The sequence below is a fragment of the Salvia miltiorrhiza genome, chromosome 8, assembly GCF_028751815.1.
Source record: "Salvia miltiorrhiza cultivar Shanhuang (shh) chromosome 8, IMPLAD_Smil_shh, whole genome shotgun sequence".
NCBI classification, from domain to species: domain Eukaryota; kingdom Viridiplantae; phylum Streptophyta; class Magnoliopsida; order Lamiales; family Lamiaceae; genus Salvia; species Salvia miltiorrhiza.
The window spans coordinates 1,226,321-1,245,845 of record NC_080394.1 but is presented as its reverse complement, the minus strand read 5'-3'; the positions used below and the strand labels follow the sequence as shown (position 1 = coordinate 1,245,845).

Here is a 19,525-nt window from a genome sequence, read left to right as displayed (position 1 = left end):
ATATAATATTACATAATTATTCTTAATTTGAAAAAAAATGAGATGGATAATAATAACATATATATTACATTATAAATAGGCAAAGTAAAACTGCAAATAGATATTTATCTAAACATAAAATATAGAATTTTACATAGTATAGAGAAATATTGTAATCTATTTTATTGTTAAGGTGAATACTTATCTCGTTTTAATAACTTTTCCAAAGTGAAATGTTGGTCAATCACTTATCTCGTTCTTATTAATTTTACAAAGTGAAAGAAAATGTTGGTCATTTGAGAGATGAGGACATTTTCTTTGATTATTTTGTCAACCAACTTATAATGTTAATTTAATATAGAGGAACAATACTTAATTATAATCACATACGAAAAAAAATCAAAAAAATAAATAAATCAAAAGCTTTAATTGATTCGATTTAATTAAGAAATATGGTTTACTTTTTCTTTTCTTTTTTTTTTTTTTTTTTCTGACAGAAAATTGACTTGGAGGAAAGAAGTATTAATTTTTGAAAATAAAGTAATGCCACACAAGTGATACACAAAATATTATGGATTAATAAAAGATATAAATAAAAAATAGAGAGAAGAAATCAAAGAAGCAATCCAATTCAAAAGGCTAAATTTAGAAAAATTCTAGCCAAGATTGAAGTCTGCATGACCTAGCTTGGTCCAAAACGATTAACAATGACCATTTCTAAATAGAATGAAAGCGCACAGTCGCACACTACACCGATAGCATTAATATTAATTAAATTTGTTTAATAAATATTTTTAGTCAGAGGTCAAGAATACGAATTTTTACACGTGTTAATTTTTTAGATTTTAATTTGTCACTCAATCATTTAATACGATTTGTATTGTTTTTTAAAAGTTCGTGAGCTTTTGTATATAAATCTAATTTCATTAATTGGAGGTTGGACTTGGTAAATGACGGTATTGGTTAACGAGGTGGTCTTGGGTACAATCGAGTTGCACCCTTATTTAGATTCTGACTCGCACCTTGACCCAAACTCGTATTCTGATTCGAACGTTATAAATAACACTATTTTGGGCGTGGGTCAATCCAATTCAATTTGGATTTGATTTCTAGTTCTTAAGTCTTACCTATTGATGCCGTATATATGTGGTCATTGGATTGGATAATATATATAAAATTCATTTAAAGATATATATGAAAAATAATTTTCGGTCCTTATATTGTTATAGTTTGCGATTGAGTGAACATTATAATTTGTTGAATCAATTCCTGGTCTTAGTTTAGAATTTCTAAAAGGTCAAAGATCTCTCTCTCTCCCCCTCTCTCTCTTTTAGTTTATCATTTTCTTCACATCAAATACATCATTTTGTAGTGTTTTTAATTTATACTATAAGGAGGTTTTGTAGTATAACTAACCCTATCCTATATATAGAATATGGTTAGACTACAAACAAAATTACAATATAAACTACGAACCTGAACACATGATGGATTCTCAATAATAATGATAATAATAATTGTCTAGTATGAAATTCAAATTTAGGAACACAAATTCATTCAATAAAACGATGAACTCACAATATATCTCTTCACTATCTATGAGTTCCAAATGCTTTTTAAATTATATTTTAAAATGAGTTTATATTTATATAATCCCAATATATAAAACTATATTTACGTCATCGATCGGTAACATTTAACTAGTTATGTGAGATTTGTCTATAATTTACTTATAAATGAAATGGTGCAAACTTCCTTAATTCAAATACATGTCATAATTATCATTAGCTTCGATCAAACACAATTTATTCAGCAGCCCTGTTTCATTTATTAACTAGCTCATGCAAGAGCCACATTGATTTATTCTATAATTAATTCCTCCTAACAGCGAAGATTAGGCCCGGGATCGACTCCGAGTTGGCTACAGTAGCTTGTATAGTAATTAACACGAGCAGTCACGGCGGCCGGATTTGCCCCGTTGCATTCGATGCTGTTGATAGCCCTAATCGTCGCCCCAAAACCCTGACCCGATGTGATAATCGAGTGCACGTTGTTCATCCAAAACCACAATGCGGTTTTGAATGAGATAGCGGGATTTGTGGCAACGATATCGGGGTTGTTCAATCCATCAAAGCCTATAGCTTTGCCCGCCGGGCCGTAGTTGTAGTTCCACGATATTTGCAATGGGCCGCGGCCGAAGTATTTTTGGCCCGGTGCACATGGCCACTGTGTGCTGCTAGCGCAATAGCTGTTAGCTTGATTTATCTCTCTTGTGTAGCACAAGTCTGCATGGAAAAAAAAAAAGAATTTCATAAGTAAAATGTTATTTATTATTATTATTATTATTAGGGATTATAGCAAAAAAATACACGAACTTTGATAAAAGTTGCAATTTTCACCTGAACTTTCAAATTGGCCAAAATATACCTGAACTTATATTTTTTGTTGTAAATTTCACCTCGACGGAGTTCAATCATTGCAAGTTCAGGTGAAATTTACAATAAAAAAAATATAAGTTCAGGTATATTTTGGCTAATTTGAAAGTTCAGGTGAAAATTGCAACTTTTATCAAAGTTCGTGTATTTTTTGGCTATAATCCCTTATTATTATACCCTATATTGCCAAAAAAAGTAAAAAAAAAAAAATCGATAGTAATGTATATGTGTTTATCTAGTGGTAGGAGGTTAATATCCAAAACTTGAGGTCCTGGATTCGAGTCCACGTACTATTATATTTCTAATACAAATTATTACGTAATTTATAAAATTATTTGTTCAACAACAAAAAAAAAAACTTACGTCCAGTCTCATGCGTGACATGCGCGAAGAACGCCGCGATCTCTTGCTTAGAATTGGCGGCGGTGCCGAATGTCGGGTACGGCTGAATCGCTTGGAGGAAGGCGGCGCGTGTGTAGAATCCCTTTCCGGCGCAGCCCGCCGGCGCCTGATTAGCAATTCCATTGAAGAAATTATCCGTCACTATACTAGCAATTGTATTCCCTCCCGACGAACCGGTGCACGGCCCCGAACTGTTAGAGAGAATAAACATGGCTTCACTCATGAAGCTCATGTCGCCTTACTCAAAGATATTCCACCTTAATACTGCAATCCTACGTGTATGCCAAGGTGTATGCCAAGAAGGACTGATAGCAACTTGAAGCAAAGAATATCTGCTCTTAATATACCAGTTATGGTTCACTCGTGAGAGTACACATCTGTTATGGTATTTTGGTTGTATTTGAGAGTACTTTAGTTTACATTTATATTTCTCAGTATGTACATCTAGGCTAGCTGTTTAGGGTTTGACTAGTTAGTCTAGAACTCTCGATAGGTTGCTATAAAAGCAACTGATTCTTGTTTTGTGTTTTCTTAAGTTTTCAGATAATACAAAATGTTTGCAGCTGCAATGTCTTGTCTCTTTTCTTGCTCTAGCCTATTTTCTTTCATGGTATCAGAGCGGGTTCACTAGGACCTGTCTCTATACTAGGTCTTTTTTTGTTTTCTCTTTTCTTCGTTACTTCTCTATCATGGCAGATCAAGCTGCAGCCTTGACTCCCATTATTCCTCAAAGTAATCAAATATCCATCAAACTCAATGAGAATAATTTTCTCATTTGGAAGCAGCAAATTATGGCAAATGTTAGGGGACTTGGACTGGAGAAATACTTCATCCAAGATCCACCATCATCAACTGTGATCAGAGAAGATAGAGAGCGCCCCAATCCAGAATACATCAACTGGATCCGCCAAGATCAACTTCTCTCTGCATGGATCCAGTCTTCTCTTACAGAAAGCACCATGATATTGGTGGTTGGGCTCAACACCAGTAAAGAAATTTGGGAAGCTCTTCTACAAAACTACTCCAACCAATCTAAAGCAAAGGTCATGCAATACAAGCTCCAGCTGCAGACTCTCAAGAAGGATGCTCTCAACATGAGAGATTACCTCAATAAAGTCAAGACTTGCTGCGACTTGCTTGGATCAGCAGGCTATAGGGTCACAGAAGATGATCAAATCATGCATACTCTTGCTGGTCTTGGCTCTGAGTATGACTCAGTTATGGTTACAATCACCTCTAAACCAGAAGCATGGACTCTTGGAGATGTGAGTTCACTGTTGGTGAGCTTTGAAAGCCGAATTGAGTCTGCTAAGACTCAAACTTTAAATGCCGAAGGATCACAACCTTCTGCTAACTTTGTGCAAGGACAACATCAAAGTAACTCCACCACTCATCAAACTGGAAGAGGTAAAAGCTATCAAGGAAATGTACCTTCAAGAGGAGGTTTTGGTGGGAGAGGCAGAGGAAATGGTCGAGGTGGACGAGGAGGTGGCAGATTCAACAACAACAAACCCATCTGCCAAGTGTGTGGTATACCAGGACACACTGCTGATAGGTGCTGGCACAGGTATGAGTCCAATTTTGTTCCTGGTGCACCAAGAAACAACACCACACGACCTCCTACTTCTACTGGACAAGGCAACTTTCAATCTAGCTTTCCACAGCAACATGGTTTTCCTTCCCATCAGCCTGGCTTAAACATAGCGCATCTACCTCCTTCATCCACTACCTCTGATCAGTGGTATGACAACGCCAGCTCTTCGGCTTGGTATCCAGATTCAGGCGCAACAAATCATGTTTCACATGATTATAATGCTTTCCACTCTGTTTCTGACTATCAAGGAGGTAAGAAATTGCAAATGGGTAATGGTTCTCTTGTTAGTATTTCACATGTTGGTGATTCTGTGCTTTCTTCTTCCTTACATCCAAAACACTTCTTCCTAAAGAACCTTCTACATGTACCTCAAATAAAGAAAAACCTCCTAAGCGTTTCTCAGTTTGCCTTAGATAATAAAGTGTTTTTTGAATTTCATCCTCTTTTTTGTCTTGTTAAGGATCAGGAAACACAAGCAACTCTACTCAAGGGCACTCTTAAAGATGGATTATACCAGTTTCATCTTCATAAGTCTCCCTGTGCACCCTCTTTTGTCAAAGGCAAAGCTGCTCATCCTGGATTCACTCAGAATAGCAGCCGAGTTCCTGCTGTTTACTCTTCTTCAGTTACTAGCTCTAGCTCTTTAGATGTTTCTCTTGATGTTTGGCATAGGAGATTAGGCCACTGTGCCTTTGACATAGTCAAAAAGGCTTTATCCAGTTGTAACATCTCTTTTCAATCAATGCCAAATCCAAGTTTTTGTCACTCTTGTTCTATTTCTAAAATACATAGATTACCTTATTCTCATTCACAAACTGTTCATCAAACTCCATTATCACTAATTCATAGTGATCTCTGGGGGCCCTCACCTATCCCATCCTCTAATGGTTTTCAATACTATGTGTCTTTCATTGATCATTACAGTCGATTTACATGGATTTACTTGTTAAAACATAAATCAGATGTAAATCAAGTTTTCCAATCCTTTAAGACCATGGTTGAAAATCAATTCTCTCATAAAATTAAGCTGTTGCAAACTGACTGGGGGGGTGAATACCAGGCTTTAACTCCTTTTCTCCAAAATTCTGGAATTTTACATCGTGTCTCCTGCCCTTACACCCCTCAACAAAATGGTCTTGCTGAGAGAAAGCATAGACATATTGTTGAAATGGGGCTTTCCCTCTTAGCTCAAGCTTCTCTACCTCCCAAATTTTGGGATGATGCTTTCACATCTGCTGTTTTTCTCATTAACAGGACCCCTGCAAAAATTCTGAACTACCTTACTCCATATGAAAAGATGTTCAACTCTAAACCTGACTATTCCATTCTTAAGGTGTTTGGCTGTCTCTGCTACCCATATTTAAGACCCTCTAATACCCACAAGTTACAATATAGATCTTCTCCTAGTACTTTTTTGGGTTACAGCAGTAAGCATAAAGGTTATAAGGTTCTTCTCTCATCTGGTAAAGTGGTCATTAGTAGGGATGTCTTGTTTAATGAATCCTCTTTTCCACATCAACATACTCCTTCTTCCACTTCTGTTCCTTCTACTGCACCTTCATTTTTTCCCACTCTTCCACCTTCTCCTGTTTTCCCACTTCCTAATGATCCTACCTCATCCACTTCGTCATCTGATAGCTCACCATCTCACTCATTCACTAATTCTTCCTCTTCTGATTCTATCTCCAATAATTCTGCCCCCACACCACACAATTCTTCTCCTATTCTTGATCCACATAGCCCTGCTGCTTCCCATTCAAACACTAATTCTTCTTCTTCTTCTTCTAACTCTCCACCTCCTACTCCCCCTGTTCCCACCCATTCAATGGTTACTCGAGCTAAAGCTGGAGTTTTTAAACCCAAATCTCGAGCTTTTCTCACTGACACCACATGTGATTACTTATATGTTGAACCGAAAACCCATGCTGAAGCAATGAAAGTCCACACTTGGATGCAGGCTATGAACTTGGAAATTTTTGCCTTGATTAAGAAAGGCACCTGGATTTTTTGCCCTCTACCACCTGGTAAGCATGCTATTGGTTGTAAGTGGGTCTTCAAGATTAAAAGAAATGCAGATAGATCAATTTCCAGCTATAAAGCACGACTTGTTGCTCAGGGATTCTCACAAGAGCCTGGTTTTGACTTCACTGAAACCTTCAGTCCAGTTGTCAAACCAGCTACGATCAGACTCATTCTTTCCTTGGCTGCTAATTTCAGTTGGCCTATTAAGCATATGGATGTTGACAATGCATTTCTTAATGGTGATCTTCAAGAAGAAATTTACATGAAACCACCTCCTGGTTTTGAGCCCCCTTCCAATGGTTCTGTTCCTGTTGTTTGCAAGTTACAGAAGGCCATTTATGGCTTAAAGCAGGCTTCTCGATCTTGGTTTCTTACCATTAGATCTGTTCTTCTAAATCTTGGCTTCTCTCAATCTCGGGCAGACACATCTTTGTTCTACAGAACTCAAGGAAATTCCATTATTTATCTGCTCATCTATGTGGATGATATGCTTGTAACTGGTTCCAATCCTACTGCTATTCAACAGGTCATCTCTCAGCTAAATACTCATTTCTCACTTAAAGATCTTGGTGATGTTCATCACTTTCTTGGTATTGAGATTACTAGAACTGCTCAAGGTCTACATCTTAGTCAAGCTGGGTATATTACTGATCTTCTTAAAAAGGTACAGATGCAAGAGGCCAAAGGTTGTCCTACTCCCATGATTTCCTCTTGCCAACTTTCCAAGGGGGATGGAATCAGTAATGTGGATGGTAAATTGTATAGAAGCACTGTTGGTGCTTTACAATATGCTACAATCACAAGGCCAGAAATTGCCTTCAGTGTGAATAAAGTTAGCCAATATATGGCATCTCCTCTTGATAATCATTGGAAAGCTGTCAAGAGAATTCTTAGATATTTGGCTGGTACTAAAGATCATGGCCTTCATTTGCAGAGATCTTCTTGTGACATTGTTGGTTTCTGTGATTCAGATTGGGCAGCTGATATTGATGATCGCAAGTCTATTACTGGTTATTGTGTTTACTTGGGCAAGAGTCTCATTTCTTGGAGTTCAAAGAAGCAGTCTGTCATTTCAAGATCGAGCACTGAAGCAGAATACAGAAGCCTTGCTCATGTTACAGCAGAGATATCGTGGTTAACATCTCTTCTCCGTGAGTTGTCTGTTACTATCAAACCTCCTGTCATTTGGATAGATAATATGAGTACTATTTCTCTAGCTTCCAATCCAGTTATGCATGCAAGAACAAAGCATATAGAGATTGACATTCATTTCGTGAGAGATAAAGTAGCTGCTGGTGAAATTGATTTGAGGCACGTCCCTTCTCAAGATCAACGCGCGGACATTTTAACTAAGCCTCTCAGTTTGCAATCCTTCTCTCGCTTGAAGAACTTGTTGGGGGTTAGTTCCTTAAGCTCGCTCGAATTGAGGGCGGATGTTAGAGAGAATAAACATGGCTTCACTCATGAAGCTCATGTCGCCTTACTCAAAGATATTCCACCTTAATACTGCAATCCTACGTGTATGCCAAGGTGTATGCCAAGAAGGACTGATAGCAACTTGAAGCAAAGAATATCTGCTCTTAATATACCAGTTATGGTTCACTCGTGAGAGTACACATCTGTTATGGTATTTTGGTTGTATTTGAGAGTACTTTAGTTTACATTTATATTTCTCAGTATGTACATCTAGGCTAGCTGTTTAGGGTTTGACTAGTTAGTCTAGAACTCTCGATAGGTTGCTATAAAAGCAACTGATTCTTGTTTTGTGTTTTCTTAAGTTTTCAGATAATACAAAATGTTTGCAGCTGCAATGTCTTGTCTCTTTTCTTGCTCTAGCCTATTTTCTTTCACGAACGGCAGCCGGGCCCACAATAATCGTTGGTGGTGCCGCAGTAGCCGAATTGGCTGCAGCAGAGGTTGGGAGCGCAGCCGCAGTTCTGGCCGGAAACGTAGTTTCCGGCGGCCAGAAGGAGAGCAAGAAGGGTGTAGATAGTGAGAGAGTGCTTCATGTTTGGAGATGAGAGAGGAAATGTTGTGTTGGTGTGGAGATTAAGGCAAGGATTTATGGGGTATTTATAGAGTAAATCAAGATAATGTGAAGCTAGGAACGTTGGAAATTTGTTACAATGGATGAGTAGATTAATTGACTTTTAGGGTCTGGGCAATAATGTTATATTAGAGTACCTTACAATATTAGGTATTTAGGTATTTATTGATTTTAATGTGATATTTATATAAGTTTGCGTCGGCTTTCAAAGTTTGAATAGTCTAAATAGAGTTACACCACTCTAGGTGATAATATAGGTTAATATTATCGATGTGTAATAATTTACAAATCACATATAAATCTTATTAAGAAATTCCGGTGAAATTAATCAGTAATAATTTGCAAATCACGTTAATGAGACCTGACTCAAGTGACAAAGCTGAAATATCCAAATTCTCTCATTTATGAGAGGTTTTGGAGGTCACCGCCTACGTGCGAGTGATTTATTTGATTATATAATGGATAACCCTCTTGTAATTCAAAAAAAAAAAAAAACAATTGCAAATCACATAATGTAAATCTTACTAAGAAATTCGAGTGAAATTAAATATGCTCGATCAATATATGCATATCCACGAGATCAAGATTTAAAACCTTTCAAATAAAAGGCAAACGTATTTATGAAATAAGAGAAAAAACATATACTAGCTTAATTCTATAGACAAAAATAGTTAGTTCTAATTCTATATCTCAACAATAAGAAAATGAAAAATAATTAACCCATTTTAGTGCAAATATAATTCAGTTGACGTGGTCATGGTCAAGCCTAACAATTGACAAGTACCAATTCTATTCAACAAATTTATCAGCAGCCAACTCAATAAAGATAAAAACAAAAATTCAGCAGCCAGCTCTCAAATAGCAGATATCGCGTTGAGTTTATTCATATTAAATTATACAAATTTACAACAAAGATGAAAGGCTAAATCGACATTTAAAAAAACCAAAAAAACTTTCAGTCTTACAAATTGGTAAACAAATCTACCAATGTATTAAAAGTGATCAAAACAAAAACTGATAAACAGAATTTCACCTCATTCCATTTAACCTAAAACTGCATGAGCCATTAAAGAAGATCACCAGCAGCTCGACCCTTCCGCTTCCTGCACAGCTCGTTCATCACGGCTGAACAACGCGACTGCCTCACCGATCTCACCAACTAAAACGAGACATTTCAAGCATATAACGAATCAAACTCAGGTTAATTTGCAGCTCCGAGACAACAGCTGCATGAATCCTCGCCCTGCAGTGGAAACGCATCAGACAAACGTTGCAAGTTACTCAAAATCTTGTGTAAGACTGTCTCACGATCTTGTGCAATAATACTAATAATTGAGCATCATGTTGTAGATTTGTGTGTGCGGATTTAAGTTGTTGGAATGGAGATGGTTGAAGAGCCTTATAGCATCATCAAGTCTTCCGCCCTTGCACAAGCCGTTGATCATAACAGTACAACACGATGATGCACGGGCTAATACGCCAAAGTAGTTTTTCTGATGGATGGAAGCTTTTGCAGGATATGGAAGCTCAGAAGCTGCATCCGAATATGCAGACCTACAACATCTTGTTAGATGGCTTTTGTAGGATCGGTCGGATTAATGAGGCGTTTGCGTTTTTTAGAGACTAGCAGAAAGAACGTACGTTGTACGTGTAATTAATGTTATTTTAATTGGTAATCTATTATTTAAAAAAATCTATTAATTCATTACTTTTATTAGATAATTTGTTGGATGAATATATTTATTTATAAGCCTTATCAATAGCTATAGATATAAAGTATTCTTTATAGATTTGGGTGACAAATAAATGTATATCAAAATAGATTTATATTTTATGAATATAATAATAAATATATAACAGGAGTAAAATAGACAATCCACAAGTTGTGCCTCAGACTGCCTTAGGCTCTTTTTCTATTAGTATAGATTATAAAAGTGTGTACTGTTACAAAACTGGGTACAGTTTTTTTTTAAAGAAAAGAGAGATATCTTATTAACGACACGAATATGGAACATGGAGATGACCCTTCACAAGTGACGGTGGTTCATTCCAAAGTTAAATTGGTGTGAGAAGAGAGAAAAAGAGAGGGAAAAAATTCGTTTTTTTTTAAATTTATTTATATATATTATATAGATATCTTTAGAAGTATTAAATATATAAATAGATTTATATTCATGATGAGATATTTAATTTGATATAAAAATCATAGCATATAAATTTGAAAAGAATGGTGTCTGTATTGTACGGTACTGCTAAAAGCTAAGCAATTTCTTATGAGAGTGCGTTCTCTCGTAGGCTTAGAATTTTGGGCTTCAATAATTATGTTTGGGCTCAAAATATTTGGGCTTGGGCTAGAATATTGTGTTTTAACTAAACTACAATTAACAATACTAGTATAGGTGTGTTCATTTTGAGGTACAAGGGAAGGATAAACTACATTTACCACCTTATATCTCGTTTGCTTTGATGTATGAAAAAATCCGGGCAGGTGCTATAATTTTTCGGGCAGTCCCTTATTCATTGGGAAAATGATAATTTTATACATACGAAAGGGTGGTATAATTTTATACCACATATAAAGGGAGGGATAAATGTATTATCAATCAAACCAAACAAGATATAAAATATGTAGTCCCTACTTGGAGGGATCAATTTATACCTCCTTATATTATCCCTCAATTTAGAGGGATAAAAAGCAAACAAACCCTAAGTAATTTTTTTTTACTTGGGGAGGGGTGAGCGGTGGAGTTTGAACCCTAGATCTTACTGTTCGCAGACAGAAGTTCGCACTGCTTGGTGTCCTATATATGTGAGATATCTTATAATGTTAATTTAATATAGTGATTAATAATACATAATCAAAACGTACGATTTTTTATTTTTTTTAAGTCACGAACTTTGATTTGATTTAATTAAGAAAAATGGTTTACTTTTTTCTTGCTAACAAAAAATTAGGAGGAAAGGAGTAATATATTTTGAAATAATGTAATGCCGCATGAGTATCCTAATAAAAAATAGGGAGAAGAGATCAAAGAAGTAATCCAATTAATTAATAATTAATGCTAAATTTAGAAAAATTCTAGTCAAGAATATTGAAGTGTACATGACTTAGCTTGGTCCAAAACAATTAACAATGACCGTTTCTAAAAAGAAGTTGGGAGCGCCGAGCGCAGCCGCAGTTCCGGCCGGAAACATATTTTCCGGCGGCCAGAAGGAGGGCAAGAAGGGTGTAGATAGTGAGAGAGTGCTTCATGTTTGGAGATGAGAGAGAAAATGTTGTGTTGGTATGGAGATTAAGGCAATGATTTATGGGTATATGTAGTAAATTAAGATAATTTGAAGCTAGGAACGTTGGAAAATTGTTACAATGGATGAGTTGATTAATTGAATTTTAGGGTATGGGCAATAATGATATAGTTACTTAGGTATTTATTGATTTTAATGTGGTGGAGATTTTATCTAACTAGTTTGCTTCGGCTTTCAAAGTTGGAATAGTAGTCAAAATTGAGTTACACCACTCTAGGTAAATATTATCAATGTATAATACTCCCTCCGTCCACCAAAAATTGTTCTAAAGGTGGACGACACGAGTTCTAATAAAAATGGTTATATTGTATTATGAGTGGAGAAATGAGCCACTTAAAAAACAATGTCTATAATGATAATATTGTGAATGAAGAATATGGTTCACCATGTGATAAATAGTTTCAAAAAATGGAAATGATTAATTTTTGTGGACATCTAAAAAAATGATAACAAATGTAATGCGGCTTTAAAATTAGAGTTTAGAGTTTAAATTATACTAACAAATGTATATTTTATACTTATTAAAAGTAACTATTATTATAAACAAATGTAATATAATGCAGCTTTAAAATTAGGATTTAAGATGAAAAGGGGAGGTGGGTCGGGTGCAGGTTGGAGCAGCGCGAGTCAAACCCATCGCACCCCATGCGGTTGACCGCACCCAAGACCAACCTAATTAAAAAGAAAAACATCCTCGGGCTCATCAAATTTCCTATTTTTGCACAACAAATCTACCAATGTATTAAAAGTGATCAAAACAAAACTGATAAATAGAATTTCCTATTTCAACTAATAAACAGTATTTCACCTCATTCCATCTAACCTAAAACTGCATGCAGGAGCCCTTAAAGAAGATCCACCAGCAGCAGCTCGACTCTTCCGGTTCCTGCACAGCTCGTTCATCACGGCTAAACAACGCAACCGCCGCACCGATCCCACACTTCGACAGCCCATCCAATAATGTATTATAAGTATACAAGTCGGGATGTACTAGTTGAGCTTCTATATATATCATCGAAAAGCTTTCAGCCCTCAACAAATCTATCTTTTCTGAAAAATTTATGTATCATGGTATTATAAGTATGTGGAGTCGGACGGTTTTTTTAGGATAATAACTTAAGTCGATTTGGAAATTAAGACAAAAAATTTCAAACTTGTAAAAACAGGATGCTAATTAATAAGTGTTGCACCCGAAGAATATTTCTTGACCCATAATTGAATTTTTGGGCTTACCCGCACAAACCAAGCACGTGACAACCCGCACGGAGGGGTTGATTTATGTGGTAAGAACGTCATTTTTAGGGCTCCAAATAGGATGTCATGTGCTTGGTCCTTGCGGATAAACCCCAAAATTCAATAATGGGCTGAGAAATATTCCGCGGTTGCAACGCTTATTAATTAGTGGCTATTTTTACAAGCCCAAATTTTTTTTATCTTAATTTCCAAATCTACCTAAATTATTGTCCTAAAAATCCATCTGACTCTAAGTATGTGCATTATGCTTCAAGCCTTTACCGGGAATTTCAACAAAAAGAAGCTCTTGCAATATCCATTTAACAATTAAGGTGTTACAGTTAGCAATATTGGGTTTAAGGCCCCATTCTATCATGTAATCAAGTAACTGTTTCGCTATTTCAATTTCACCCTTCAAACAGAACCCATCAATAAGCGAAGAATAAGTGAAGACATATTGGGACAAATATTTTGTCGCGTCATATATAGTTTCCAACATATTCCCAACATCTTCCATCATCTCTTCTTTACAGTATGCATTATTCATGGAACTATAAGTGACAACGTCACGTGAAATACCCTTCGTCCCAACCATCCTGGATATAATGGTTGAATATAATTAAAACATAAAAAAATGTATAATATATTTTAAAAATAAAATAAAATAATCAACACCAATTAGTCGATAAAATCTCCAATTTAAAAACGTAAAAGTTTAACTTTGTATAAAGTATAATGATAATTACAGCATACAACTCGATATTTATGAACATAAAGAAAACTTAGACGCGTAACAGTACTCCACACAACACACTCACATATCACTTCGAGAGTGATCGACTTCATATATACTTAGTCCATGCAAGAGACTTCCCCTTATTTATAACACAACAAACCCTAATTATTAGCTCTTGCAAGCAGGCTTGCTTAATTATTAGCTCTTGCAAGAGGCCACACTTGTGTTTCCAACAATCCCTCCTAACAACGAAGATTAGAGCCGGGATCAACTCCAAGTTGGCCGCAGTAGCTTTTATAGTAATTAACACGAGCAGTCACGGCCGCTGGATTCCCTCCGTCGCATTCCTTGCCGTTAATAGCCCTAATCGTCGCCCCAAAACCCTTCCCCGATGTGATAGCCGCGTGCACGTTATTCATCCAGAACCTCAAGGCGATCTCGTATGAGATAACGGGATCTCTGGCCTTGATATCAAGATTTTTCAATCCATCATCAAAGTTTAAGGCTTCGCACAAGTCTGCATGGGTAACAAAATTGTTAATTATCGCAATAGTTACTCCCTCCGTCTCGCGAGTCTTGACACGTTTGGGTTCGGCACGGGAATTAAGGAGTTGTAGATTAGTGTTTTAAGTGTGTATAATTAATAAAATATAAAATTAATAAAGTAAGAGAGAGAAAGTAATAAAAGTGATAAAGTAGGAGAGAGAATATAATAAAGGTGATAAAGTAGGAAAGAGAGGGTAATAATTATTGCCCAAAAAGGAAACGTGTCAAGATTCGTGGGACGGCCCATAAAGGAAAACATGTCAAGATTCGTGGGACGGAGGGAGTAATTGTTAGCTTGGTTGATCTCTCATGCATGTGTGGCACAAGTATGTTATATGTAACAAGATCATTTTGTGTGAATTGTTTTCTTTTTATGTATGACAAGTAGTTTCATATCATTATTGTATCTTCACATAAAGATCTTCATCAATCATCATCAACTATTCTGTTCTAGATAATCATATTGTAAAAATTATACAAATTTGGTGACCCAAGGGGATATTTTAATAAATATATGAGTAGAATGTTTAAGAAAATTAATAACCAAAAACTATTTTTATTACTATAACAAAGTAATAACAAAATAACAAAGTAATAGAGTTTTTTATATTATTATTATTATTTAAATACACTTACGTCCACTCTCATGCGTGACATGCGCGAAGAACGCTGCAACCTCCCGCTTAGAGTCGTCGGCGGAGCCGGTGGCGCCGAATTTCGGGAACTGCCTAGTTGCTTGGAGGAAGGCGGCGCGTGTGTACAATCCCTTTCCGGCGCAGCCCTCCGCCGCCTGATCGGCAATTCCGTTGAAGAAATTATCCGTCACTAAATCACCAACTTTATTTTGCCGACGGTAGCATGGCCCAGACTGGCAGCCGGGCCCACAGTAAGCATTGCCTGTGCCGCAGTAGCCGAATTGGCTGCAGCAGAGGTTGGAAGCGCAGCCGCAGTTTTGGCCGGAAACGAATTTTCCGGTGGCCAGAAGGAGAGCGAGAAGGGTGTAGATAGTGAGAGAGTGTTTCATGTTTGGAGACAAGAGAGAAAATGTTGTGTTGGTATGGAGATAAAGGCAAGGATTTGTGGGTATTTATTGAGTAAATGAAGATGTTTTCCAAGCTAGGAACATTAAAATATTTGTTACAATGGATGAGTTCATTATTGACTTTTGGGGTAGGGTATTTAATCTAAAGTATATACTATGTGTGGGCTAGAAGATGGAATAGTCCAAATTAATTTCTACATCTATTAAGAGCTAGTGAACCTAGTTTTGAATGATAACTAACTAATTGTTATCAAGTAGTTTTCTATTTATTGATTGGATAATGACTATATATAGGGAAAGTCCCTCGAGTCTACGTAGTTGCTCCCTCCGTCCCACCTTCATAGTTCATTTTATTTTTTCACATATATTAAGAAAATGCAATATATAAATAATGTCTGGAAAATACAAACTATATGCATGCGCAATTAATTAATTTTGCCCATATTTATTCTATGTCTGACTATATTTAAATAAGGTTATTTTAGTAAAAGAAAATATTTAATGCTAATTTAATTTAAAAAGTGAACTATATATTGGGACATCTAAAAGTTAACTACATTTCACTCATTTTCTCTCCAATGTTGGATAATATAATCTCTGAGTAGTAGTGTGAAAATATTTTTCAATATATTATACAATATCTTCATCTCTATAGTGAACATATAATAGAAAAAGAAGAAAATATAATATTTTCTAATATTTTCTTATCCATCATTTTCCAATGAAAATTTTAAAACCAAAGTAAATGCACACTAATTAAGAATAAAGTTTTCCACCTTCGATTTATCTAAGATTTACTTTTGTATTTGTAATGTATTGTTGCATGGGCGGATTTGTACTGGAAAATGAGACATTTGTAATGGGACGGAGGGAGTATAAATGGCCGCCCCAAGCTTCCGTGTGCAAGCTCTAATTTTTATTTTTATATTTATATATTATTATATCAAGCTCAACTCAAAACTAGTCCAGCCTAAAATGATTAAAAATTTAGAACACAACTATATATTGTGTTTGCAAAAGCCGATGGAACTTAATTTTATGGCTTACAAATTGTTTACTGCTGATGACTCCTACAGACATGGAGACATGTAGAGATGAAGGAGAGAGAAGGAAGAGTGGAGGAATTTCTTCATTTTTTTTTTTTGGATATTAAAAAATAAATATCGTTGTGGAATGAGAAGGCGGAAATTGATGAGTAATTCTTCCTCTATCCACGAAAAATAGTGCTAGTAAGGGACGGAACGAGTTTTTAATGTAAGAGGCAAAGGGGCGTTGGAAAGTTGGCACTTCGTCTTTATTTTTTTGATGCCCCACTCTTTCACTACTATAGAGAAGATTATTTATTTATTTATTAATTGGGCGTAATTCAATAACTATTATCAATTTTTATTTATTTTTCCAAATCTACAAAATTTGTGCATATATAGCTACATAAATATTAGTGTATTTTGATCATTATTTCAAAAAATAAAAAACCATATTAACTCAGTCAAATATTTAAAATATATTTTCCACAATGAGTGCTGCTGAGGATGGATATATTCATTAACGTATGTTTGTAACTAACCTTGAGAATTGGCCATCCATGAAGCTCAGCAAAGACATAGCATTTACTTGTCAATTTTGAGCACAAACTTTCCTAACAACCTCTTGCAATTTCTCATCTTTTCCTTCTCCTATTCCTAGTTCCTGCAGCAAAACAGATATGGTCTCCGAAAAAACCTTGAATCCTCTCCTGCACATCTCCTCCAAGAAAGGAATCGCCTCACACATCTTATTGCTCTTCAGAAGATTCCACACTATAATGTTGAAGGTCATGCCATCAGGCGCGCAGCCACTCTTCTCCATCTCCTCCATCAACCTCTTCGCCTCCCCTTCACGCCCTTCACAGTAGAGGGAATTGAGCATCATGTTGTAGATTACCACATCTGGATTTAAGCCCTTGGAACAGAGATGGTTGAAGAGCCTCATAGCATCATCAAGTCTGCCGCCCTTGCACAAGCCGTTGATCATAACACCGTACGTTACAATATTAGGATTCACCCCTTTAGCCTCCATAACCCTCAAAAATGCAAACGCCTCATTAATCCGACTGATCCTACAGAAGCCATCTAACAAGATGGTGTAGGTGTAGAGGTCCGGATGCAGCTTCTGAGCTTCCATATACTCGAAAAGCTTCCACCCGTCTAAAAAACTACTTAGGCGTATTAGCCCGTGCATCATCGTGCTGTACGACACGGTGGAGTGCGTGAGTCCTACATGTGAGATTTCATCAAAGAAACGCCATGCTTCATCAAGGTTTCCCACCTTGCAGTATCCCTTAATCAAGATATTATAGGTGAATATATCGTGCTTGATTCCCGTCTTTGCCATTGAATTGAAGAGGTCTCTGGCTCTAACCATCTCGCCCTGCGAGCAATATCCATCTATCAATACGTTGCACGTGACAACATTAGGCGAGACGCCCTTCTCCACCATCTCGGATAGCAAAAGCCGAGCATCATCACCCATCCCACGCTTGGATAGCCCATCCAATAATATAGTATAAGTATACACGTCGGGACAAATATTATGTTGCATCATAGTTTCCAACATCTTCTCGGCCGCTTCCATCTTTCCTTCTTTACAATATGCATGAATCAATGTGCTGAAAGTGACGACATTAGGATAAACATTTTCTTGCGTCATAATTTCCAACATTCTCTCAGCCGCTTCCATCTTTCCTTCTTTACAATAAGCATCAATCAATGTGCTGAAAGTGACGACATCGGGCGAAACTTTTTGTTGCGCCATACTTTCCAATAAATTCCCAGCCTCTTTCATCCTTCCTTCCTTACAGAATCCATCAATTAGTGCATTATAAGCCTTAACGTTGGGACTCCACCCACTACTTTCTAATCTATGAAGCCAATCATGGGCTGCAATGACCAGTCCAGCTTTGCACAATCCATCTATCACGTGCAGAATCATAACAGCATCAGGTTCACAAAGTTTTAAATCCAGAACCTTTACAAACAAATTCACGGCTTCAGCCTCCTTACCAACTAAGAAAAACCCATTAATGAGAGCGGCGATAGTCGCGGCATCTGGTTCGTAACCAATCTTGAAAAAGAATCCCGTTATAGAAAAACCAGAGTATATATCTTTCAAGAGACAACAACAGTTAACAGAAATATTCATTGTGTAATCATTAACCTGGACACCCATCCTAAGCATTTCACCAAACATATAAAGGGCAAAAGAATACTGCTCAATCTTTGCAGTAACACTCAAAAGATTGTTGTACATTCGAACAGAAGGCTCCCGCCGCATACTCTTCATTTTTCGAAACAATTCAATAGCATCGTCAAGCTTTTTAACACAATTGAAATCGATTCTGGGCTGCTTAGGTTGAAAAGCCTTGGAAGAGAAGAGAGAGAATACAGGAGAGAGAATACCCGATTTCTGCGAGCATCCATTGAGAAATCCTCTTCCATGAATGAGATCGATTGCAGAAACAGCAGCTCTTCTGCTCATCATCCTTAATCGATGGTGAGATTGGATCTGAAGAAAGGGATGATTGCGATTTTACTGCAAATTTTATGCTGATTTTTTTGTAGTGATTCACTGCCGATTTCTTATAAGTTATAATGTGCTAAAGGCTTCCCTACAGCATTTTGGGCTTCAATAATAACCTTTGGGCTTCAAAATGTTATGATCTTCAATAATAAGTTGGCCCAAAGTTACTTTTAGGTAATAGTAACATTTCAAGACCCATTTTCAAAGTTACTTTAAATTAGGGGCACGGTTTAAGATCATGATAAATATCTTTAGGAGTATAAAATACATAAATAAATTTATGTTTGTATATTTTTAATTTGATATAAAAATTATAGTTATATATAATTTTAATTGAAGAAGTTATAATCATTCAAAGATTCTTTAATTAATTAAAGGAATTGTTGTTTTTTCATTTTCTATATTTTCTCTCAACTCACATTCATTTTTTTTTTATTATTATTAGTTTTGGTTTCTTTTCTATTTTGATTTTATTTCATTTTTAAGATTTTTATTTATATTTATTTTTATGCTTTTTAATATACCTAATTTATAAGGGTAAATATCATGAAAACCCCTAAAATATATCCGTTTTATCAAAAATACCCTGAAACTTTCAAAATGTTCTCTAAACCCTCAAACTATC

The 19,525-nt window shown here is 36.1% G+C and overlaps 3 protein-coding genes and 1 non-coding gene across 4 annotated transcripts; 1 reads left to right on the top strand and 3 right to left on the bottom strand.

Annotated features, from left to right (window-relative positions):
• Positions 1-1,735: 1,735 nt before the first annotated feature.
• On the bottom strand, positions 1,736-8,494 carry LOC130999793 (endochitinase A-like). The gene is made up of 3 exons (XM_057925437.1): positions 8,288-8,494; positions 2,778-3,008; positions 1,736-2,264 (listed from the first exon to the last, which is right to left on the bottom strand). Exons 1-3 carry the CDS (start codon positions 8,439-8,441, stop codon positions 1,861-1,863), a joined length of 789 nt encoding a protein of 262 aa, XP_057781420.1. The 5' UTR covers positions 8,442-8,494; the 3' UTR covers positions 1,736-1,860.
• On the top strand, positions 3,971-4,109 carry LOC131002062 (small nucleolar RNA Z247). The gene has a single exon (XR_009094143.1). It is a non-coding gene; the product is annotated as a small nucleolar RNA Z247 (small nucleolar RNA).
• Positions 8,495-13,716: 5,222 nt separating the features above from the next.
• On the bottom strand, positions 13,717-15,456 carry LOC130999798 (chitinase 5-like). The gene is made up of 2 exons (XM_057925443.1): positions 14,937-15,456; positions 13,717-14,271 (listed from the first exon to the last, which is right to left on the bottom strand). The coding sequence occupies exons 1-2, from the start codon at positions 15,322-15,324 to the stop codon at positions 13,997-13,999; spliced, it is 663 nt and encodes a 220-aa protein (XP_057781426.1). The 5' UTR covers positions 15,325-15,456; the 3' UTR covers positions 13,717-13,996.
• Positions 15,457-16,827: 1,371 nt separating this feature from the next.
• On the bottom strand, positions 16,828-18,952 carry LOC130999787 (pentatricopeptide repeat-containing protein At1g62720-like). Its single transcript, XM_057925426.1, has 2 exons — positions 18,384-18,952; positions 16,828-18,293 (listed from the first exon to the last, which is right to left on the bottom strand). The coding sequence occupies exons 1-2, from the start codon at positions 18,859-18,861 to the stop codon at positions 16,960-16,962; spliced, it is 1,812 nt and encodes a 603-aa protein (XP_057781409.1). The 5' UTR covers positions 18,862-18,952; the 3' UTR covers positions 16,828-16,959.
• Positions 18,953-19,525: the final 573 nt, after the last annotated feature.